Consider the following 25162-nt stretch of genomic DNA (forward strand, 5'->3'; position numbering starts at 1 on the left):
GTACTGGCTTGCTTTCTGAGGAGCAGAGGGATGGGGTAGAAGGAGGATTCGCAGGCACAGGCTGTGTTGGAAAGCTGTAGTCAGTCCATCTGTGAAGTAGTAGAAAATGAAGAAGACTTTATACTTGAAAAAACTAAAAAGACTTCTCTCAGCTGAAGAATAGTAAAGATTGAGGATAGGATGCAGTGCCCTTGATAAGAAATATTCTTGCCAGTTTGGAGTACGGTTCTCTGTTCACCCCATGGGAAAGCCTGGATCAGGAAAAACTCACCTCCTTTAGTGCTCAGGAATTAAAATAATAATAATAACAACAACAACAACAACAACAGCCATCACAAGATATATTTGAAGTTATTATAGGAAGCAGGAGAAGACAGGATAAGCAAGTGGTAATTCACCTGAAAAATGTTGTCATGTAATGCCTAAATGTTGTCACTAGTTTGTACTATAAATTAACAATGAAATAATGGCTTTGGGTGTGCAAGAGCATAAAATAGGCAAATAAGACATTCTAAAGAGATAAGACATTCTAAAAGAGATAAGACCACAAGAAGTTGTATTATGACCCATGTTATATCACAGGAAATAACTGGAAAAAAAAGAATAAAATCACTGCAGTGATCAAAACACAATGTGAAAAAACATAGGTAGAAAAGATAATGTTGAAAGTACTGTAGGAAATATGGAGGTTATAAATGAGAAACCGAAATAACAGAGGGTATGGAAACAGTGCATAACAGCAAGTAATGGCTTCTTGTGTTCATTACATATGTTTATAATTTTTATCCCAAATTTCCTTTACTAAACAAGCTCATTGAATACTTAAGCTTAATACTTAATACTTCTCCTTCTATGTCTGTCCATTAAGAAGTTAATTCCTGGTCATATAATTAGGTACTAGTATTTTATAAGAGTTCTCTAACCCCCAGGATTTTGCTCTTCCAAAGAGAAAGATCTTTCTTTCACTCTTTAATAATCCACAATTACACATTATTAACAATTTTGCTTGACCATGCAGCCATATAGAGCCAGATTTTCATAATAATTCAGGTGAAGGTCATCACCACAAACTTTGTAAACATACATGCCAGTTTATCAAGCATTAGACTCTGAGTTGTCAGGTATACATTGACATAGAGACTGAAAAATCATGCCTTGTTATCATTCTTGTTTCATCTTCCTCATACACATCAAGTGTTAGGAGGAACAGGACACTTTTGATGGGGTTTATATAGATTTCTTAATAACATTTAAATATGTATTTTCACAACAAAACTAACAATATGAATATTAAATTTATTCTATACATGCTTTTTAAAAACCTTTCATTAACATTTTACCATTTTTGCTGGTTTTTACAGAAATATATTTTTTTAAAGTACAGACATTAAACCACTAAATCTTTCAGTATGATGTCTAAAAACTTGTGTTTGGTAAGGCTCTCCTGTTAATTCTGATAAAAACCATTTGTTAAACATGATTGACGTAATATCTATTCAGAGTGTTGGAAGAAAATCATAGGTGGAGTTATGGCTGCCAGAAACATAGTTGAGTAAAAGTCAGAGCTACATTGAATATTTAAAAATTCCATGTTTAACAAAGACATTGTTATAGCAGCGTATCTCATGTTCATGTTAAAGTAAATTATACAAACATACTTTTTTTTAAATTAATTTATTTTCAGCATAACAGTATTCATTATTTTTTCACCACACCCAGTGCTCCATGCAATCCATGCCCTCTATAATACCCACTGCCTGGTACCCATACTTTTTAACTTTTTATTTTAATCGCTTGGTGCTGGGCGCCTGGGTGGTTCAGTGGGTTGGGCCTCTGCCCTCATGACCATGCTCAGGTCATGGTCTCAGGGTCCTGGTATCAAGCCCCGCATCGGGCTCTCTGCTCAGTGGGAAGCCTGCTTCCTCTTCTCTCTCTGCCTGCCTCTCTGCCTACTTGTGATCTCTCTCTCTCTATCTCCCTCTCTCTCTGTCAAATAAATAAATAATAATAAAATCTTAAAAAAAAATCACCGGGTGCTTATCATGACAAGTGCGCTACTTAATCCCCATCATCTATTTCATCCCCCCCCCCCCCAATTTCCCTCTAGTAACCATCTTGTTTGTTCTCTATAATCTGTTTCTTGATTTCTCTCTCTCTCTCTCTCTCTTTTTTGCCTTTGCTTATTCGTTTTGCTTCTTGAATTCCACATGTGAGTGAAGTCATATGATATTTGTCTTTGGCTGGCTGGCTTAATTCACTTAGGATTATATTCTCTGGCTCCATCCGGGTGATTGCAAATGGCAAGATTTCATTTTTATGGCTGAGTAATGTTGCATTGTGTATGTGGGTATACACCACATCTTTATCCATTTGTCAATTGACGGACACTTGGGCTGCCATCATAATTTGACTATTGAAAATGGTGCTGTTATAAACATAAGAATACATGTATCTCTTGAATTAGTGTGCTTGTATTCGTAGGGTACTCAGTCGTGCAGTTGTTGGGTCATAGGGTAGTTCTATTTTTAACTTTTTGAGGACCCTCCATATTGTTTTCCACAGTGGCTACACTAGTTCGCATTCCCACCAACAGTACATGAGGGTTCCTTTTTCTCCACATCCTTGCAACACCTGTTGTTTCCTGTGTTTTTTATATTAGCCAATCAGACTGTTGTGAGGTGATCTCTCATTGTGGTTTTGATTTGCAGTTTCCTGATGATGAGTGATGAGTATCTTTTCATGTGTCTGTTGACCATTTATCTATGTGTTTTCTTTGGGGAAATGTTTGTCCATGTTACAGGTTGGTCTTTCTTTCTTAGCAAATGATGCTGAAAGTGTTGGGTAGATTTAGGAAGCAAGTTTTTAAAAACATTATTGGACTGTAAGCTCTAACAGAATGAAGCAACTTGAGTATAAGATTATGGATAAGAATGAACAAATTATGGGGACAAACAGCTGGGCTTACAAGAATAAAAAACATTCATTCTAGATTTGTAAATTGATGGCTTGGTTCTAATCTGAATATAGGTTAATATGTTTGCTTCAGTGTGATACCTTTAAAAAAATACTGTCAGTTCTTAGGTTATTGGACTCAGTAGTATTAGTATTGACATTCTATAGAATTGTATGATACATCATTACAATTATAGTATTATAGGTAACAGAGGAGTAAAGACAGTTATACATAACCAAAAAATATTAATGTACAGGTAAATGAAAGTTTTAGGATCAGGTTTAGAATTGTACGCTCTCATGTTATGCAGCAATATAAAAGCATAACATGTATATACATACACATGCAGGATTGAAGGCTAATGTTAAATCAGATGAGATTTGGTTGGGGGAAAGCCAGAAGACACTGGAAGAGGGTCTGATGGTCAGAAGTCCACTTTTGAACAACTCTGATGGAATAAAGGGAAAAATACCATAATCAAAAGGGCTGTAAATCTGATCCTATGGCAAGAATGGCTTGACCACTCATTGTTTTTCCTGTGTTGTGTGTTTTTATTCCTAGTGCATCAGAGCTAGAAACAGAATTAAAGATATTAGAGATTGGATTATAGTACTGTTCCCTTTTGAATTAGAGTTCTTAGAAGTTTGATTTGTTGCTAGTGTGCAGAATGGAAAAGAGAGATGAGACTGGAAGTATGTATACTGTTGTCATAATCAAGACATGAGGCAATAATGAACTAAGTTTGTTCCCCAAAACCTAACTAATTGTTTCTCCTACATATCCTTGTCAACTAATCTTCCTTGTCACTCTATTTATATTTCAGAATTAATTAATAACAGTAGAAACTATTCAAGAAAGAAGTTCAGTGGGTTTGACAAAGGTAGAAATTGGCTCCATATTGATAACTATGAAAGAATTCATTCTGAAGAGATACCTTATGAATATAATAAAAATGGGAATGGCCTCCACCTTAATGAAGACTTTGTTCACCATCAGAAAATTCAAATTTTGGAACAGCCTTTTGAATATAGTGAATGTAGGAAAGCTTTCCATGAGAATGCACTCTTTGTTGTACATAAGAAAGCTTACACAGGAAAGAATACCTGTGAGTACACTGGATATGGGAAGATCTTCAGTGATATGTCATCTCTCATTGCTTGTCAGAGAACACATCCAAGAGAGAATCACTATGAATTCAATGAATGTGGAGAAAATTTCTTTGAGGAATCCATTCTCTATAACCATCAGAGTGTTCAGCCTTTCAGCCAGAAGTCAAACCTCATTCCAATTCAGAGAACCCACTCCATTGACAATTTACTTGAATATAATGAGTGTGGAACGTTTTTCAGTGAAAAGTTAGTCTTTGGTGTACAGCAGAGAACACACACAGGAGAAAAAACTTATGAATGTCATGAATGTGGAAAAACCTTCAACCAGAAGTCAGCCCACACAAGACATCAGAGAACGCACACAGGGGAAAAATCTTGTGAATGTCCTGAATGTGGGAAAACTTTCTACAAGAATTCAGACCTCATTAAACACCAGAGAATTCACACAGGGGAGAAACCTTTTGAATGTCAGGAATGTGGGAAATCCTTCAGTGAAAAGTCTACTCTTACTCAACATCGGAGAACACACACAGGGGAGAAACCATATGAATGTCATGAATGTGGGAAAGCCTTCTCATTTAAGTCTGTCCTTACTGTACATCAAAAAACACACACGGGGGAGAAGCCCTATGAGTGTTATGAATGTAGGAAGGCCTTTCTCAGAAAATCAGACCTCATTAAACATCAAAGAACTCACACAGGGGAAAAACCTTACGAATGTAATGAATGTGGAAAATCCTTCTCTGAGAAGTCAACTCTCACCAAGCATCTAAGAACTCACACAGGTGAGAAACCCTATGAATGTATTGAATGTGGAAAATTTTTTTGCTACTACTCGGGTTTCACAGAACATCAGAGAAGACACACAGGGGAGAAACCTTTTGGGTGTACTGAATGTGGGAAAAATTTCCGTCAGAAGTCAGCCCTAATTGTCCACCAGAGGACTCACATAAGACAGAAACCTTATGAATGTAATGAATGTGGAAAATCATTCTGTGTAAAGTCAAAACTCATTGCACATCATAGAACACATACGGGGGAAAAACCCTATCAATGCAATGTTTGTAGAAAATCATTCTATGTGAAGTCTAAACTTACTGTACATCAACGAACACATTTGGGGAGAAACCCTATAAATGTAATAAATGAGGGAAGTCACTCTGGGTGAAGAGTTTATAGAAAAAACACAAAAGGGGAGAAAAATCCATTGATATAATCATTTTTGAGAACATCTTTGGTCTAAAGTCAGTTCTAACAATATAGCAGAGAACTTACAGAGGGGAGAGAATGAATGATATGAAGCTATAGAATATAGAAAACTTTTGTGTTGGAATTTGAACCGTAGAGTATATCAGAAAACTCAGTGGAGAAGACCTATTGGTGAATGAATATAGGGAACCTTTTGCCCAAAGCCACACCTCACTAAACATCAAAGAAAACATCTAAGTTAGAAACCTCTATCAGCATTCATAAGGTAGAGAAGATTTTACTTCACAGGCTTTAGAAAATGCACAAATTGTAGGACACTTCAGGGAAGCATTTTCTATGAGGTGACATTTTGTTAGGCTTGTGTGATATTCTTGATGTAGCATCTGGTGGATGTTGGAAGTTACTAGAGAAAACGTATTAATTATGTGGAAGCTTTAAGTTAAAATCTACGCTTATACATCAGATTTTGAATTGAAGGGTTTCTAGCAATTTAGGAAGTGAGAACATTTTCATTTAGAAATAGCATTTTATTTTTGTTAAGATACACTTTGACCCATTGCCAGGTCTGTTCCCCTGTTTAAGGTATTAGATGTGACACTGGGTGTGGTGCATAACAGTGAATTCTGGTACACTGAAAAGAAATTAAAAAACAACAAAAAAAAAGGTATTAGATATGAAAACACCCCACACTGGGACCAGCATTTGTAAGCACATAAGAGGTTTACTGCTCAGGCATATGCAGGATGAGAGAAGATTTTTAGCAAGAGGATTCATCAAAAGGACCTTCTGATGTCCAGGTAAAAGAGAGAGATTCTGGATCTCATGATACACGTAGGAGGAGCTTGCTAGCAGGATGTTTTAGTAATTCTGGGGCAGACTGATTTTGAGTGGCTCATTCTGGAAGAGTGAATCAAAGGGGAAAGGTGAGTTGCTATGCAGGCAGCTTAGTGACTGTAGAAGTGTGTGTGGAGCATAGGTGGTTTCTGCCCTGGCAGGTGTCATCCTGTTGTGAGTGACTTACGGTACCTAACTGTATTTCTTCTTGTACTTAACACTTTTCATATGTGATGTAACAGTTTCAACAAAGTGAAACCTTTATATGTGAAAGTACATTCTTAAATATAGAGCTTTAAAAAAGCACAAGTAGATAATACTCTTGGGTAGGTTATAGTAGCTTGTAGCAGATCAGTGTACTAACTGAGAACAACTAGAAAAATTTCACAAAAAGCATCTATTTGAATGCAGCCTATTGCTGCAGAAGCAGAGGACTAGTGGTAAAATTCAGGAGAGGAATGAATTGTGGAGAGCACATGGGCAAAATGCAGCTGTTTCACCTGGGAGCCCTTGCCAGTTCTGGCCACACGGAGGAACCTGAGTACTGAGCGTGGCTCAGGTAAAGGCTGAAACTCTTTGTAGGAGGATGAAGACCAGAAGCCAGTGGTACTTTTGGCAGTCAAGGCTGGAGTGAAAAATTCTTAAACATTAGAGATCAGACACATAACCAGTTTTCCAAGAAATTTTTAGAAGACTGACTCAGCACAGGGCAGGAGGAAAAGATGCTGAAAGTAGATTTTTTTTTTTTTTTCAGTACTGAGAAAATATGATTAGAATTTGGGAATTGCCTGTAGGATGGGCCCTTTCTGAGCATAGCATGCGATTAGTAAAAGCAAGGTTATACCAAAGGTAGATTGTACCTTATTGCAAGCTGCAAATGATACCTGGTATTAACAAAAAAAAAAAAAAAAAAGTAAAACCTGCCCAGAAAGGAAACTCTCAGAACAGATGGCCTCGCTGCAGTTGTTCCAAATATTTAAGGAGAGAATACCAAGCTTTTCTGAACTTTTCCAGAGAAAGGAAGATGGAACTTTACTAATTCATTTTGAGAGCTGAGTACAATCTTGATACCAAAACCTGTAATAGACATTTCAGGAAAGTAAAGTTACCAATATTTTATGAATTAAAGTGCATAATCCGAAATTTTAAAAAAATTCAGTCATATCCATGGACCAAGTAATGTTTATTAGAGGAGTCAAGTATTTCATATTTAAAATGAAATCAGTTTGGCCATTTCTTCCTCTCACATTCTCCTTTCTCCCTTGTGATTTCTATATTTCTTTCCTGCCTTCCTTTCCTAGAATGGAAGTCAGAACAGGCGTGCCATGAGGGATGAGAAAGGTATTGTGGTGAGGTATCCACTAGCATCAGAGCATTGAGGGCAGCTGGAAAAGATGATCAGCATGGCTGAAATATTTAACATTGAGCAAATAAGAAAATGTGTTGAGGATGATGGGAGACAGATTGGAAAAGGCTTTCATAAAAATGGAGAAGGGGAAAGTTGGAAAACAGCAGAGTGTTGGATTGGAATGTAACTCATAGAAATCGTGTATGTGTATGTGTGTTTTATGTCTCTGTCTGCTGAGAGGGCCTACGCACAGTGACACCCCAGAAGCAGCACACGAAGTACCAGGCTACTCATTTCTTTTTATTTTTTATTTTTTTTATTTTTATTTATTTTTTTTTAAAAGATTTTATTTATTTATTTGACAGAGAGAGATCACAGTAGACAGAGAGGCAGGCAGAGAGAGGGAGAGGGAAGCAGGCTCCCTGCTGAGCAGAGAGCCTGATGTGGGACTCGATCCCAGGACCCTGAGATCATGACGTGAGCCGAAGGCAGCGGCTTAACCACTGAGCCACCCAGGCACCCCTATTTTTTATTTTTTTTTAAAGATTTTATTTATTTATTTGACAGAGAGAAATCACAAGTAGGCAGAGAGGCAGGCAGAGAGAGAGAGGAGGAAGCAGGCTCCCTGCTGAGCAGAGAGCCCGATGCAGGACTCGATCCCAGGACCCTGAGATCATGACCTGAGCCGAAGGCAGCGGCTTAACCACTGAGCCACCCAGGCGCCCCAGGCTACTCATTTCTAAATGCTGTCCTCCACCCAAAAAGGAACCAGGTCTCTGGAGTGATGGCTGATTCAAGGTCAGAGATAGGAAGAAATAGAGGAACTTGAATCATCTTAGCTACCAGACAGAAAATGTTCAAAGAATCTTGGAAACAAAAGAACCATCTTGGACAAATTCCACTGGCCAAATTTGAGACAGTTGGAACATCAAAATAATGATAGAATCAGAACACAAGAGACTTAATAAAATGGAATCCGTTAATTTATAGTGATGTAAATAAATGAGTAAATTCATGGACAAGAAGGGAAAACTTTCTTTACATAAAAATGCCAGTTAGTAAAAGGAGAATAATGAAATTGGAAAATACCATTCAGCAGCCATTGGAGTGGTGGTTGATTTAGGAGGTAGTTGCCAACATAGGATAGGGTTTGTGGGTAGAGGTTTGATGAAGAATAGGGTATGGGCAAAATGTTCAAATATCTCTCCACAAAATACTAATCAGCTGCAAAGGTAAATGTGGTGATTTTATGATTAAACCCAGCAGACACCAACGTGATTAGGTGATCAAAGTTCACCTCACCAGTGGAGTAGGACAGGTCAACATGATGTATTCCTTGATGGGATGCACTGAGAAGAGCCAACATCATCTGTGTGGTATTTTTCTCAAGAAAGTGTGACCTGTGTTTGCTCAGGAGGAGATATCAGGTGAACCCATTTGAAAGGTTATTTTACTGAATGCAAAGCTTATAGTCTTTAAAAATGTGAATGACATGAAAACCACTCCGGATGGAGGAGACTGAGCTATTTATTTATTCATTTTAGAGAGTGAGTGAGCAGGTAAGTAAGGGAAGAGGCAGAGGGGGAGAATCTTCAAGCAGACTTCCTGCTGAGTGGAGAGCCCCAAGCGGAGTTTGATCTCACGACCCTGAGATCATGACCTGAGCCAAAATCAAGAGTCAGACTCAACTGGCAGAGCCACCCAGGCACTCCAAGACTGTAGATATTTTAAAATAACAAAAAAGGAAGACTAGACATTGTTAGGACAGTTGTCAAAATTCAGTGTATGGCTTGAATGGTGGTGTTTATCAGTGTTTATCTCCTGACTTGGATGATTGTTGGGTGGTTCTGTATGTTACTGCCTTTGTGGAAGATACACACTGGAGTGGGTAGTGGTAATGGAGCCTTGTGTCTGCAGTTTATTTTCAGATGCTCTAGAGAAAGACTAATTCGTGTGTGTGAGTGCAAGTGTGTAAGGGACAGAGAGAGGAGGTGTGGTGCAGTTAGGGGAATCTGAGTGAAGGGGATATGAGAGGTTTTTTTTGGTATTGTGCTTGTGAGTTTTGTAAGTGTGAAACTATTTCAGTAAAATAAAAGTTTAAGTTACATCAGTAGAAAAAGTAAGTGAAGCCACTTATTTCAACAGATGCAGAAAATATATTTGATAAAACTTTATACCCATTTGTGGTTAAAAAACAACAAAACTAGGAATGCTCATCAAAAACAAGGAAACCAGGGTGCCTGGGTGGCTCAGGTGGTTAACTATTTGCCTTCCACTCAGGTCATGATCTCCAGGTCCTGGGATCTAGCCCCATATCTGGCTCCCAGCTCAGCGGGAAGTCTGTTTTTCCCTCTGCCTCTGCCTCTCTCCATTCTTGTGCACTCCCTGTCTCTCTCCCTTTCAAATGAATAAATCTTCAAGGAAACCGATACACAGCAAACATCATACTAAGTAGGTAAATATTGAGGTATCTCTTCCTGATATTAACCAGACAAGAATGCTTGTTACCACTTGTGTTTAACATAGGACTGAATTCTCTAGCTCATCAATAAAACAAAAAGGAAAAAGGAATTTAAGGAATAAAACTGGGAAACTTGAAGCATAACTCATTGGTAAGTGGTATCGTTGCATAGAAATGTGCAAAAAAATCTATGGAGATATTATCAGAAGTAAGTGAATTAGCAATCTCACTATAGAAAAAATTGTTTCTATATATAAACTACCAATAGAAAGTAAATTGATACCAGGAGGTGAGCTGTATCCACCCAGGATAGGAGAGCAGAGACCAGATTTACCTGCCTGCCTAAAAACACAAGGAAAAGGGAAACAGATAAAATCTAGGAAATAATTGTTTTCATGTTGGTGGACTGAAGGCAGTAAAGGGGCAGGGATCCCTGCTAGTGATGGGTTTGCTGCATTGTGGTGATGCTTATACAGCATTTATACAGTATTTATCAAATTAAATCAGGATGTAGACTTTACTACTGTTACATTGCTGTTAGGTTTACAATAGTCCTAAAACAGTAAGTTCTAGAAATCCAAAAACTGGATGTTTAAGACCAAAATAAATGGAAGGATATATTCAGTGTGTTGACTGTACGTGCAACCCTAATCACCATCTAGCAGCTAATTAGAAATTAGCAAATCTGAATTTATAAAATGTATATGCAGAGACACTGACTAACCATAGCTAGAAACTAGAAAAATAGATTGAAAATAGAAAAACAGATCTACAGGACTTAAATTGCTGGATATCAAGACTGTGGCACAGGCACAAGCATAAACCGTGTCCAGAAACAGGCCCAAATATATTGATGTATGACAAAGATGACTCTGTAATATTGTGGTAAAAAGATAGTATTTTTGATAAATGCTGCTGGGTTAATTGGCTCTCTGTAAGTGTAAGAAAAACATTTTGACTATAGCCACCCACCCTACACAGAAATTCGTTTCGTATGGATTGTACATCTAAATGTGAAAGGTAATACAGTTACACTTTTAGAAGAAATATAGGTGAGCATCATGACTTTGGCTTAGACACCTTAAACAAGAAAAAAAAAATAGATAAATTCAACTACATTAGAATTAAGAACTGCTGTTTGTTCAAAAACAAAAGCCAAAAGCAGCAGAGGAGTTAAAAACCAGCCACAGACTGGGAGAAGATAATCACAATGCATATCTCAAACCAAGCACTCTTCTACAGAATATAGAAGGAACTCCAACAAGTCAACAAGAAAAAGAAAAATAGCAGATTGAACATAATTTCAGAGTATATTTAAATGACCAGTAAATGTGGAAAATTACCCAGTTTATTAGTCATCAAGGAAAAGCAAATTCTAACAAAAATGTAAGACCACTGCACATGAGAATGACTACAGTGATGAAACCAACTGATGATGAAGATCTGAAGCAACTGGTAAATTAATGAGTCTGGTGGGAATGTAGGTTGTGCACTTTGGGAAATGGGCTCTTTCTACTAAAGCTGAACATACATGTAAATTTTGCCTGCATGATTATACTTCTAGGTTTATCTCGAAAAGAAATACATGTTTCTTGAAAGAACAATCATGGTGGTAGTATTCTTAATAGCCCAGAAGTGGAAACAGCACGAATGGCCACCAACGCTAAAATGCACGCATAAATTGTGCTCTTCATTCAGTGCCATATTCTACAGCAGTAGGAATGAATGAACCACAGTTACATGCCCAGAAGACTAAGTGCTGTGTTTTTTCCTTCAAAAAGCAGGCGGATGTAATACATGGTGTTAGAAGTCGGGATAGTGGTTGCCTGGATGGTGGCAGGTTGCAGAGATTGACTTAAGGGGGCTCCTCTGGTGCTAATAGTGTTCTTTTTATCTCAATATTGCTTGTCGGTGTATTCAATTTACAAAATTCATGGTAAATTTTTATTTATATGTATTCATGTTTGAGTATAAATGTTCCTTAATAAAAGCAGGAAGTCTGACATTGTTCGCTCTCTGTTTAGAGTCCTCCAGCAGCTTCCCATCTCACTTAAAAACACAGCACAAGATGAATAATGAGAACAGCAGCAGTGAGCATGTGTGTGAAGAACCCTGTGTAATAAGTGCTTATATATGTGAATTTACTATGTAAAATATTTTGTTCCTTTCACTATGTGACAACAGTGGTGTTCCTTATTAAAAGCTACCCAATTTACCTTACTCAATTTATATGTTAAGTGAAATAACATTCCCCAATTTTACCATATCTCTTACATGTTCTCTCACTCTCTCCTGGCATATAAAAGTGGTTATGGCCAGTGTTTTATGTTAATTCTTCAATAAAGAATTCAAACATTGTGTTTTTGAAGTTTTCACCTGCCTCGGGGGGCACCAGTGGGTGTAGTGAAAATACTAATTATACAGGATAAGCAATATTGGGGTGCCTGGGTGGCTCAGTCGGTTGGGCAGCCGGCTCTTGGTTTTGGCTTCGGTTGTGATCTCAGGGGCCTGGGCTTGAGCTCTGAGTCAGGCTGTGTGCTCAGCTAGAAGTCTGTTTATGGATTCTCTCTCTCCCTTTGCCCCTCCCCTTGCACATGCACATTCTCTCTCTCTCTCTCTCTAAAATAAATCTTTTTAAAAAATAAGCAATATTGAGTTAATTGATGAAAGCAGATGTGAAGAGTACTAGAGTTCAACACTATTGCTTTCCATTATATGAGAAAATATGCAGCCGAGATGTTCCAGTGAGAAATCCTCTTAGGTATGAGTTGCATATTCCAGTATAACAGGAACTATCTACATTTGTATTATGATGTATATACATATTTTGTCTTACTCATTTCTCTCCTAGTATGGGAGAGGCTGTAGAATTAGAGACCAGACTGCCTGGGTTCTTATGATGTTGTCTGGCTCTATCACTAAATAGATTTGAGACCAATTACTGTCTGTACTCAGACTCTCATCTGTAAAATGGGGACATTAATAGTAGCTAGCTTATAGGGGCAATTTAATATGAGCTGTGCATGCGTTAAGTGTTATTTCTTCAATTAACTTTCAAAGAACTGATAGGTTCTTACAGACTCTTTAAACCCAGCACTCATTTTTCTCTTGATGGCAGAGCCTTAACTTGTTTTTCACCTTAGCCTTGGAAGGTTCAGAGGTAAAGGTTGATTGGAGTATGCCAGTCACTAAAGACACTCCTCAGAGATTTGTTTGGGATTGGCACATGTTCTAGTTCTCACCAGAGTTGTCTGCAGAAGTGTTCTGGAAACTTCTGGAGAAGGTTTCTTACCCAGCTGAAATGTTTTATGTCTGGCCTTGACACTTAGTTCTGTCTTGCGCCCCTCAGAGGAGGACAGTGGACCTAGGACGGTATGCTGAGAGCGAAGGACTCATGAGGAGGTGATGAGCTGTCTGTTCTAACTGTTCTGCAGAGAGAATAGCTGCAGGTTGTAATCAGTGGCAGGCAGAGCAGTGGTGTGGCTACCCTGCCCAGGCAGGGCTGCAGAATGGGCCTCTAGGCTGGCCAAACTCTTGTTTGGGAAGCTGGTCAGGCCCAACTATGCTCCTGGTTCCCCGGCCAGATGGCACCAGCGTCCTCACTCTGCAAATGTGGAGTGCTGTGGACCATGTTTTCCACTCAAGGCAGCTTCCCAAGTGCTCAGGTCAGGCTTTTTCATCAGGTAGGGTGGGCATCTTCATTCAGGAGTGGGTGGGGCTATATATTAGCCTCCCTGACTGGGTGAAAGGGAGACCAGCTCCAGGCCCTGCAAGACTCTGTGTGTGTGTGTGTATGTGGGTGTGTGTGTGGTCCTTAGGCTTATTCTGTGGTGGTGCATAATTCCCTAACAACACAAGTTTAAAAGGTAAAAAAGAAACAACTTAAAAATAACCGTGAATATCCTTTATTGGGTATATACCATATAAAAATATCTAAATTGTAAGTAACCTCAATAATGAGAATGTGTCAGGAGAAGTAAAAGTGTAAAGCTTAGGAATGCTGTTAAATTTAAGTTGTTATCAGTTTAAAATAGTTACAGTTTTGGGCGCCTGGGTGGCTCAGTGGGTTAAAGCCTCTGCCTTCGGCTTGGGTCATGATCCTGGAATCCTGGGATTGAGCCCCACATCGGGCTCTCTGCTCAGCAGGAAGCCTGCTTCCCTCTCTCTCTGCCTGCCTCTCCATCTACTTGTGATTTCTCTCTGTCAAATAAATAAATAAAATCTTTAGAAAAAATAAATAAATAAATAAATAAAATCTTTAAAAAAAGTTACAATTTTAAGATACTTGATATATTTCATGGTAACCACAAGGGAAAAACCTACAGCATTTAAACAAAAGAATATGATAAAGAAGTCAAAGCATATCTACCAAAGACATCAAAACAAATGGATAAGCAAGAATAGTGGATCTACAGAAGAGTCAGAAAACGAACAAAATGACAATTTTAAGTCCCTACCTATCAGTACTGCTCTAATGTAAAGATGGCTTCTTCAAAGACTAGAATGATTGAATGGATAAAACAATAAAATCCTACAATATGCTGCCTGCAAGAGATTCTAGCATTAAGATACAGACTGAGGGCTGGGGCGCCTGGGTGGCTCAGTGGGTTAAAGCCTCTGCCTTCGGCTTAGGTCATGATCCCAGGGTCCTGGGATCGAGCCCCACGTCGGGCTCTCTGCTCCACAGGGAGCCTGCTTCCTCCCCTCTCTCTCTCTGCATGCCTCTCTGCCTACTTGTGATTTCTCTCTCTCTCTGTCAAATAAATAAAATCTTTAAAAAGAAAAAAAAGACACAGACTGAGGGCAAGGGGATGAAAAAAATATTCATCCAAATGGTAACCAAAAATAGCAGAGGTAATTACTTAAATGAGACAAAATCAACTTTGAACTAAAAATAGTAGAAAGAGAAAAGTTCATTATATAATGGTAAAAGCATCAACCCATAAAAAAGATAAAATATTTGTTTATATTTATGCACCCAACATTAAAGCAACTAAATACATAAAGTAAAACTAACTATTCAAAGGAAAAATAAACAGCAATAAAATAATATTAAGGGACTTAAATACCCCTCTCTCAAAAAGGAGAGATCATCCAGAGAGAGAATCAACCAGGAAACAGCAGGTTTGAACATCACTGTAGACCAAATGGACCTAATGGACATATAAAGAGCATTCTACCCAACAACAGCAGAATATACACTCTTCTCAAGCCCATGTGGAACCTTTCCTAGGGTAGACTGTATGTTAGTCCACAAAACAAGTCTTAGAAAATTCAAGAAGATTGAAATCATACCAAATATCTTTTCTGACCGCAATGGTATGAATTTAAAAAATAACAGGAAGATAATTGGAAAAACTTACAAATACATGGAAATTAAACCATATTCCCTTAAAAACCAGTGTATGAAAGAATAAATTTAATGGGTAAAATAATATCTTGAGACAAATGTAAATGGAAAGACAACATACCAAAACATATTGGAATGTAGCAATAGCTATCCTTCTCAAGCTATTCCAAAACACAGAAGAGGAAGGAATGCTTCCTAATTCATTCTATGAGGCCAGCATTACCCTGATACCAAAGCCAAAAAGAGGCACTACAACAAAAGAAAACCATAAAAAAAAAAAAAAAAGAAAACCATAGGTCAATATTTCTGGTGAATATAGATACAAAAATTTTTGATGAAATGCCAACAAACTGAATTTAATGGCACGCTGAAAGGATCTTTTACCGTGTTCAAGTGGGATTTATCCCTGGGATGCAAGGGTGATTTATCATATGCAAATCAATAAAAGTGATACAACACATTAAAAGAACAAAAGAAATCATATGATCATTTCAATAGATGCAGAAAGAGCACTTGACAAAATTAAACATCTTTTCCTGACAAAAACTCATAACAAATTAGTTACAGAAGGAACACATCTCAACATAGCAAAAGCTGTATATGACAAACCCACAGCTAATGTCATACTCAATGGTGAAAGTCTGAAAGCTTTCCCTCTAAGATCAGAATGAAGACAGGGGTGTCCCCTGTCACCACTCCTATCCAGCATAATACCAAAAGAGCATTTAGGTAAGAAAAAGAGATAAAAGTTGTTAGAATAGGGTTGGAAGAAGTAAAACTGTCTATATTTGCAGATGGCATGATTTTATATAGAGAACATCCTATAGACTCCACCAAAATATTTTTAGAGCTAAGCAATGATTTCAGGAAAGTTGCAGGATACAAAATTAGCAGCATTTCTAAAAATGCTGTTCTAAAAACAAATTTTCAAAAAATAAAATTGCTATACACAGTATCATGAAAAATAGTAAAATACCTAGGAATAAATTTAACCAAAGAGATGAGAGGTCTTTCCACTGAAAAGTATAAGACATCGATGAAAGAAATGGAAGAAAACATGAATGGAAAGATATTCCATATCATGGTACAAGAACTAATATTTTGAAATCTCCACATTAACCAAAGCCACCTATAGATTCAGTGCAATTTCTATCAAGATTCCAATGGACGTTCTTACAGAGGTAGAAAAAAATTATCCTAAAATTTTGTATGGAACAACTAAAGGCTCTGGATAACAAAGACAATCCTGTGGGAGGTTCACACTTCCTGATTTCAAGCTATCTTATAAAACTAAGGTGATCAAAACAGCATGGTCCTGGCACAAGACAGACATATAGACTGATAGAAATAAATCGAGAGCCCAGAAATAAACCCATGCCTATACAGTCAACTAATATTTGACAAGGAAACCAAGAACACTCAATAAATAGTGCTGGGAAAATTAGACATTCACATGTAAAAGAATGAAACAAACCCTATATTACACTGCTCAGAAAAAATGAATTCAAAATGGATAAAAGACTTAAATGGAAGACAAGAAACCATAGAATTCCTAGAAGAAAACATAGATAAAAAGTTCTTAAACATGGGTCTTGGTGAGGATTGTTTTTCATAAAACAACCGAAAGCACAGATAACAAAAAATAAACAAGCGGGACTGTCTTGAACTGAAAAGTTCTGCACAGCAAAAGAAATGATCAACAAAATGAAAAGACAATCTATGGTATGGGAAAAAATATTTGTAAACCACATATCTGATGAAGGGTTAATATCGGAAAGATACAAAGAACTCATGCAATTCAACAACAACAAAAAATTTAAAAATGGGCAAAGAATCCAAACAAACATTTTCCCAAAGAAGATATTCATATGGCAATCAGGTACATAAAAAAGGGGGCTTAATATCACCAATCACTAGAGAAGTGCAGATGGAAACCATGAGATATCTTTTGCTTGTTAGAATGATTAGAAGGGGGAAAAAAAAAGAATGAAAAAGAAGAGAAAAATGCTAGCAGGGGTGTGAGGAAAAGGGGAACTGCATTGCTGGAGGAACTGTAACTTGGTGCAGCCATTGTGGAAAATAGGAAGAAGGTTCCACAAAGATTACAAGTGCAACTACCACATAAACAGGTGTTCCACTTCTGGGAACACATGTGAAGGAAACAAAATGTCAATGAGAGATCTGCACCCCCAAGTCAGGTGGAGCATTATCTACACTAGCTAGGCATGGAAACAACCCAAATTTTTATGGGCAGATGAATGGGAAGAGAAGGTGTGGTACACACAATACACACATAGTGGAACATTCAGCCATAAAAAGAAGGAAACCCTGCAATTTGAGACAACTTCGATAGACTTTGAGGATGGTATGCTAAGTGAAGTGAGTTAGAGAAATACAAACACTGCATCATCTCACTTATATGTGGAATGTAAAAACCAAGCAAACAAACAAAAAGCCATACAGAAAAAAAATTCAGATTTGTGCTTACCTGAGGGGGTGGGTGGGAAATGTGAGAATTGGATGAAGGTGATCAAAATGTATAAACTGTAAGTCATGAAGTAGTACTGCATATGTAAAGTCCAGTCTGATGACTAGAATTAGCTCTACTGTGTGGTATATACAAAAATAGTGAAGAGAGTAGATCCTAAGAGTTCTCATCACAAGGAACATTGTTTTCTTTTGTATCTATATGAGACGATGGATGTTAAGTTACTGTGATAGTAATTTCATTATATATATGTAATCTATATATAAAATACATTATATATCTATATATAGATATATATATATATCTTCTTTACATTTATATAAAATGTATTTTATATATAGATATATATATGTCAGGTTATGCTGTACAGGTGAACTTATACTATGTATCAATTATATCTCAATAAAATTGGGGCAAAAACACATGGAGTAAAGGTGTTTATAAAAGTGGAACCTATATTCTACCCCAGAGGAGTGTCATTTAATGGAAAGAATGTGGTAGATATTCTGTAATGCATTTGGAGACAGGCCTAAAACTATGTAATTATGATGGCTTTCTGAGGGCACATGTAACCTACCCTGACAAGACTACGATTTATGGACACAGGGATGGTAGCTGTGTCTGTGACCCATTAAGAGAATTTTAAAAAAAGTCATAGAGATGGTTATAGTGCTATGTGTAGGTGTTCTTAAAGTATTAAGAATGTGCTAGGTGGGCGCCTGGGTGGCTCAGTGGGTTAAGCCGCTGCCTTCGGCTCAGGTCATGATCTCAGAGTCCTGGGATCGAGTCCCGCATCGGGCTCTCTGCTCAGCGGAGAGCCTGCTTCCCTCTCTCTCTCTCTCTGGCTGCCTCTCCGTCTACTTGTGATTTCTCTCTGTCAAATTAATAAATAAAATCTTAAAAAAAAAAAAGAATGTGCTAGGTGTTCTTAAAGTATTAATAATGTTTCAAGGAAGGGATGTGATAAGCTTTCAGAATGCATTTAGAGAAGTGTTTGAAACACATGTAATAAAAATGGTTATAAGAGTAATGGGACTTTGAGTACAATGTTGTATTAGGAAACTGCTATTTTAGCCATTCTGTCAATTACCTAGGGAAGGGTTTGAACAGATACCTAGTGAAGATCATTGCTGGAGTGATAAGTGAATCCTTCGTTGGGAGGTCTGTTATTTCAATGTGTCGATATTCTGTCTGTCCTATAAGGCATTTTGAACAGAGTTTAAAACCACATGGAGGAAGAGTGGCTCTAAGAGTTGTTTCAAGGAGTGGGTGTGATAACTTTTTTGTATTGAATGGAGAGAAGTGTTTGAAATAATATGTAATAGGGCACCTGGATGGCTCAGTTGTTGAGCGTCTGCCCCTGGGGCTCCTGTGCTTTTCTCAGTTGGTTTGGTAACTGACCATATGGGCCACTCATTTTTTTCTCTTCCCATGCTTTAGATTTCCACCATAAAAATTTACCATAAAAAGTGAGCCCACAAAAACCCTAGGCCCCCGTCCTTACCACCAATAAAAGCAGAATTCTAGCCCCTCTCCCCCCACCTGCAACCTTGAAGTGTGGCCATTTCTTTATCTTATTTATAAAAATGTTTATTCAGGTTATTTTTCAATCTTCACATTGATTTTTTTTTTGCTCTTCAGTTGTTTTACATATTTTATATTTTATGTATTTACATACTATGTATTTTACATGTGTCCATGTTACACATATATTTACATATTTTAAGTATTAATCCCTTTCTCATCAGATATATGGTTTGCAAATAATTTCTCCAGTTCTGTAGGTTTCATTTCCATTTTGTTGATTTCTTTCTTTCACTGTGCAGAAGCTTTTTAGTTTGTTATAGTCCTACTTGTTTATTTTTCATTTTGTTGCTTGTGATACATGTGTCATATAAAAGGTATCATTTCTAAGACCCATGGCGAAAACTTTTTCCCCTATGTTTTCTTCTCAGAGTTTTATGGTTTCAGGCTGACATTTAAGTCTAATCTATTTTGAGTTAGTTTTTCGAGTGGTTTATGATGGAGAGCTGGTTTCATTCTTTTGCACGTGATGATATAGTTATCCCAGCACCACTAAATGCAGAGACTGTCTTTTCTCCATTGAGTGTTCTTGGCTCCCTTGTCAAATGTTAGTTGACTGTATGTATGAGGTTTATTTCTGGGTTCTCTTTTGTTCCACTGGTCTGTGTGTCTGTTTTTATGCCAGTACCACAGTGCTATGATTGTTACAACTGTGTAATATAACTTGAAATCAGGAAGTGTAATGCTCCCACCTTTGTTCTTCTTGGGATTGCCAGGTACCTAATACTTTCTTAAGATCTTATATATGTAATACTCTATTTTATGCTGGTAACAATTTAACTTTGATAGCATTCCTAAACGTTCCACTTTTACTCCCCACCCTCCTCACATTTTAGGTTATTGATGTTAAAATTTATATGTTTTTATATTATGCATCCAATAGCAAATTATTGCAGTTATGTTTATGATATTTTTAAAATTTTAAAAGTAGACTTATAAGTAAATTATGTCCCATTGCAATATTGAGGAACATGACTTCTATTTATTTACTCTTAACTGGAAATTTTACACATATATCCATACTTTTTATGATGTTTATTTGCGTCCTTTTATTTCCAATTAAAGAATGCCTTTCATCGTTTCTTGTGGGGAAGCTGTGATGACAATGAGCTCCCTCGGTTTCTGTTTGTTTGGGAAAGTCTTTATTTTTCCTTGGTCTTGCCTCTATGTAGGCCTCAGTTTCCCAACTGTCCAATGAGGCAGTAGATTCAGGAGCTGTATAAGTGTGAACTCAGTAGGGCAGTGGCTTTAGCTCCCTCTGCCCAGATGCTGTGTGGACAGGGTTGTTAAATGCTAGTCCAGGCTGCCAAGTGCCCCCCTCCCCAAGTTCTGCTTACACAGCCTTTTCCAGAGTCTCCTGAGAAAGCATGAGTTGCAGCCTGCAGCTGGGGGCCCCACCTGGAGGGCACAGCTGGGTTCACTCGGGGCTCCACCTTTTTACGGGGTTCTGGGTAAGTCACTGAACCTTTTGGGCCTTTCCCTTCTCTCCACAGTGGCTCCCTGTGATCCTCACGTCCCAGTGGACACATCCCTGTGCACTTCCCTTCTGCGGATGTGGACTGGGCCTCCTGACCTCTCTCCCCCACACACTGTCACTTCCAAGAGTTGGAAATGATTTTGAGTTAAGTTTCGCTCACTTTTTCCTGTTGTCTCCCCCTTTCCCTCTTTCTCTCTCATCTCACATCCCTCATTCTGAGGCAGAAACAGACATTTTTGGGGCCGTGCTAGAAGAGGTTCACGCAGTCCACCACCGAGAAGGCCCTCGGTCCACCCAAGTCCTGCCGGCACCCGGGAGTGCACGGGCTGCCGTCCTGCCCACGGGGCCTCAGGGCAGAGCAGAGCGCCAGCCTCAGGGGATCTCTGGGGGGAGAAGCTCCCAGGACCAGCCGCAGTCCTGGCCCCGAGAAGCCGCGAATGAGACCTGTCCTTTGTTGCCAGCACCTGGACTGGGGCTTTTCCGCAGGGAACTAGGTCATGGACGCCAGGCCCCAGCCCCACCCGCTGCCCTCCCTCGCCCCTCTTCTCCCGGTGCTGCCCCCCTGCTGGTGCGGTTGTCGCCGCTGCTGTGGCCGCACTCACTTCGGTCCCAGTGTCTGCGCGGAGCAGCCCCCCCACCCCCAACCTCGCCGTCCTCAGGCTTGTGCGGAGCGGCTTCTCCTGGTCCTTCACGGTCACAGCCTAGACGGCACCTCACGGCGGCCGGTTCAGGCCCCCGCACCTCCGGCGCCGGCCCTCCCTCCCAGCGCCCTGCTGTATTTACACACGCCTTGGGCTTTTTTCTACCACGTCTGTTTCTGCGGTGATGTCCATCTTTCCCCAAGAATGTGCGCTCGGAGGGGCAGGGCAGCGGCCGTCCTCAGCGTTCCTGTCAGGGCTCAGTTAGCTGCGGAAACGAACGAGCGAGAGGACCGTGGAGCCCGCAGCCTCGCTCAGATCCGCTCGGGCTGTGCGGTCGGTGTCCGTAACCGAAGGTGCCTGTGTGGCTGGGGCGAGAATGGCCGGGACGACCGCCGGGTGAGTCTGCGCTGGCTGATGCGGGGACGGGGGGGTGGAGGGGGGACACCGCCTGCCCCCTGGTGGCCAACGCTGGCATTGCCGCCGCACGCAGGAACACCAGAGACCACCACACACCTGCTGGGGGGGGGGGGTGGTGGTGGTGCTCGTGGCCGAGCATTTCCGAGGGCAAAAAGGAAAAGGGAAGGATTAAGGGGTGCCTAGATATGCGAGCCTCCCCAAGGTCACCCAGAGTCCTTTCGCTCACTCAGATTGGCCCAGACTTCACGTGGTCAGTCAGCTGCGAAACGTGAGGAACTAGAGCCTTTCGCTTGGCGAATGGTTACCCTCAAGGAAGCCGAATCTCTGAGGTTAGGAAAAGAACGGACGCCACGTTCTCCGAGGCCAGGGCTCTTTCCCTGCGCCGAACCCCAGGAACGAGGGGGCGCAGTGGAGCTCTTTCCGGATGGGCGGGGCATGCGGACCACATTCCACCGCAGCCGCGTGTTCCTTGGTTTCATTTGTTTCCACAGAGAGAGAAAAAGTCTTGGTTTCAAACCAGGATGTGTGAGTAGGAACCCCGCTCTCACCCAGGTGGGGCAAGGATGGGAGCACCAGCGGGACCCCCAGGGGTACGTGGGATGGATGATTCCCAAGGTGTGCCTCGAATGGAATTGAAGGGCCGCCACCTGGGAACAGATCCAGACGCCGCGGGGCTCCCGTGAGAGGCGGCGGTGGGCTACCTCGGCGGCACCCCTCACCCGCCCGGGGCATTGGACACCGGCTCACCTCTCCACTCGCTGGCCTCAGCCCCACACATCACGGCCTGCGGGAAGAGGTGCCCCCACTTCTCGCCCCAAATCCCTTACCTCACTCTGTGGGTGTCTTCTTCTGTAATCTCATGTCAGTACATTTTGAAATTTAAACAAAATGGACAAGTTCCTTAGAGGGAAGAAAAAAATCTGACTGCTTTCTTGGCTTAGTGAATTTTTCATACTCAAAGAAATGTTGGCAAAATGGCAGGCTCTTCTCCCTTTCCCGTCTCAGCAAGATGAAGGGGCTTTATCTTCCCGCCGCAAGCGCTCATCTCCAGAGCGCGGTTGACACGGCCGCCCCTCCCGCCGGCGCACTCCGCGTCTTCCCGGAGGGCGGCGCTGCAGCTTCCCGTGTTGACTCCAGTGACGCCGCTCGGCGAGAGGAGCTGCCGCGTGTGCACACGAACGTTGCCTCCGAGAGAGACCCCGCTCCCTGCCGAGAGGCGTTAACCGGCCTCTTCACAGCGGCCCTGGCTGTGGCTGAGGCCGAGCCTAAGCAGTACGATGGGAGTGGAGGGTGTCGCACCTGGGCCGCGGCTCCGAAGTGCAGCTCTGCCCACTCGGCTCTCTTCTGCTGGGTGAATTCTGGCCAACTCCAAGTCTCTGTCTCTGCATGGCATTGAGGAGGAAAACTGCCCGTTGGAGGGAGATACCTGTTGCGTGAACGAGCAACATGTTTCCATTATGTCAGGCCACTGAGCTGTGGGGGCCATGGGTTTTAACGTGCAGCATTGACCTGAGTACTACGCATGTGAGGTAGACGCCGTGAAGCATTACTCATGTCAGATCACATCTAAAAATGATTTTGCTAGATTGACCTTTTTAAAAACATTTTATTTATTTAGAGAGAGAGCACATGCGTGAGTATGGGGAGGGGCAGACCGAGAGGGAGAGAGAATCTCAAGCAGACTGCCCTGAGCGTGAAGCCTGCGTCGGGGCTCCATCTCAGGTCCCTGAGATCATGACCTGAGCCCAAAACTTAACTGACTGAGCCACCCAGGTGCCCCTAGATAAATCTTCTTAACTAGATGTGACTAAGACCACTAGCTTCTCCCACTCTTCACTGTTCTCTTCTTCCACAGTAATGAAATGCCTGACTTTAGCTAGGTGCCCAGTGGCTAAGAATAAAGATGAAATGACATTTTCCAGCTCCCTTTGTGTGTCATAGGTGTGACCATGTGACTAAATCTGGCCAAATGGCTAATTCTAGTTAATAGGATATAACCAGCAGCATCATGTAATAGCTGGCAGAATCCTTCCTTAAAAGAGAGATGCTTGATGCAGCGTGCCCCCTTCTTCTTGATTCTTTTTTTCCATTCTGCTCTCTGGAATGCAGATATGATGGCTGGAGCCCTGCCTGCAATCCTGAGTAATGAGGATGAATGCATGAGGGATGATAGAGTGTGGGGTAGAAGGGGCCTGGCTACGAGGATCTCATGGATTACCTACATTCAGACATATGAGAGCGAAAAAATTATTTTTGTATAAATTTTGTATTTTTGTATAAATCATTTACTTTGGGATCTCTGTTACATGTAGCGGACGGAAACAGTGACAGAGCAGCTGTCACTCTCAGCTGGGGGTCAGTGTCAGGGCAGGAAGGTAGCCCTTTGTCTGATAGTCATGTGAGCTTCAAAAATTCAAGTGGGTATGAGGCAGATTTGATATTGTGTGTAGCTGTCTTCAAAGCTGAATTAAGGGTAGATGGAGCTCCATTTTAGGATTAACAGTTTGTTCAAAGTCTGCCTTTCTTTTGGGGTGTTGTTCTGCTCAGCTGGGTTATGCCAGTTTTCCTTCAATTATCCATGACTTGGGTTAATAATGTCCGGCAGTCCCGGGTGTGGGGCCTCACCCTCTGGCTGCATGCAGATTCCCTGGGTGTGTGTATGTGCTCATCACGATAGAGGTCCGAAGTGAGCCCCACACATGCCTGTAGAGCAGCCTCGAGGTGAACAGGCAGTTCAGTGGTGGGAGGAGGGGTTATGGTTCATGTACTTATCTGATTTTTCCTGCATACCATGATGTTTTTAAAGGTTTTTCAATTTTATTGCATTTATCAGTAGTTTCTTCCTTTTACTATGGAGTAGTATTTTATTGTACAACAATCCTCCTGTTATATACTCAACATTTTCTTCTTGGTGAATATTGAGTTCTTTCCAGTTTGGAGCTGTTGTGAATAAAATGGGAACTTTGTGGCAGGAGTCTGTTTTGGGGCATGTATTATATTTATACTAAGGTCATTATTGTTGGATTATAGAACAGGTACACACACGTCCTTTATAAGAAACCACCGTGGTGACTGTACCATCCTACACTCCAGCAAGCCGGGTGGGAATGCCAATGTTTCACATTCTCTCTGACATTCGGTATCTTTAGTCTTTTTAAGTTTTAGCCCTTTAGAGTGTTGTGTAGTGGGCCTTCTTTACTGTGGTTTTAACTTGTGTTTCCCTAATAACTAGTCATGCTGACACAGTATCCCTATGTGTTAATCATTTGCATATTTTCCTTTGTGAAGCTT

At 40.4% G+C, this 25162-nt stretch overlaps 1 protein-coding gene across 1 annotated transcript in view; it reads left to right on the forward strand.

Annotated features, from left to right (window-relative positions):
• LOC132016191 (zinc finger protein 658B-like) overlaps window positions 1–7041 on the forward strand; it is a 30578-nt gene extending 23537 nt beyond the window's left edge. The window contains exon 7 of the mRNA XM_059397359.1: window positions 4333–7041. Coding sequence (XP_059253342.1) covers window positions 4333–5230 — 898 coding nt within the window. The 3' untranslated portion in view covers window positions 5231–7041. The remainder of the gene's footprint in view (window positions 1–4332) is intronic.
• The last annotated feature ends 18121 nt before the right edge of the window (window positions 7042–25162 follow it).

The sequence above is a fragment of the Mustela nigripes genome, chromosome 4, assembly GCF_022355385.1.
Source record: "Mustela nigripes isolate SB6536 chromosome 4, MUSNIG.SB6536, whole genome shotgun sequence".
NCBI classification, from domain to species: Eukaryota; Metazoa; Chordata; class Mammalia; order Carnivora; family Mustelidae; genus Mustela; species Mustela nigripes.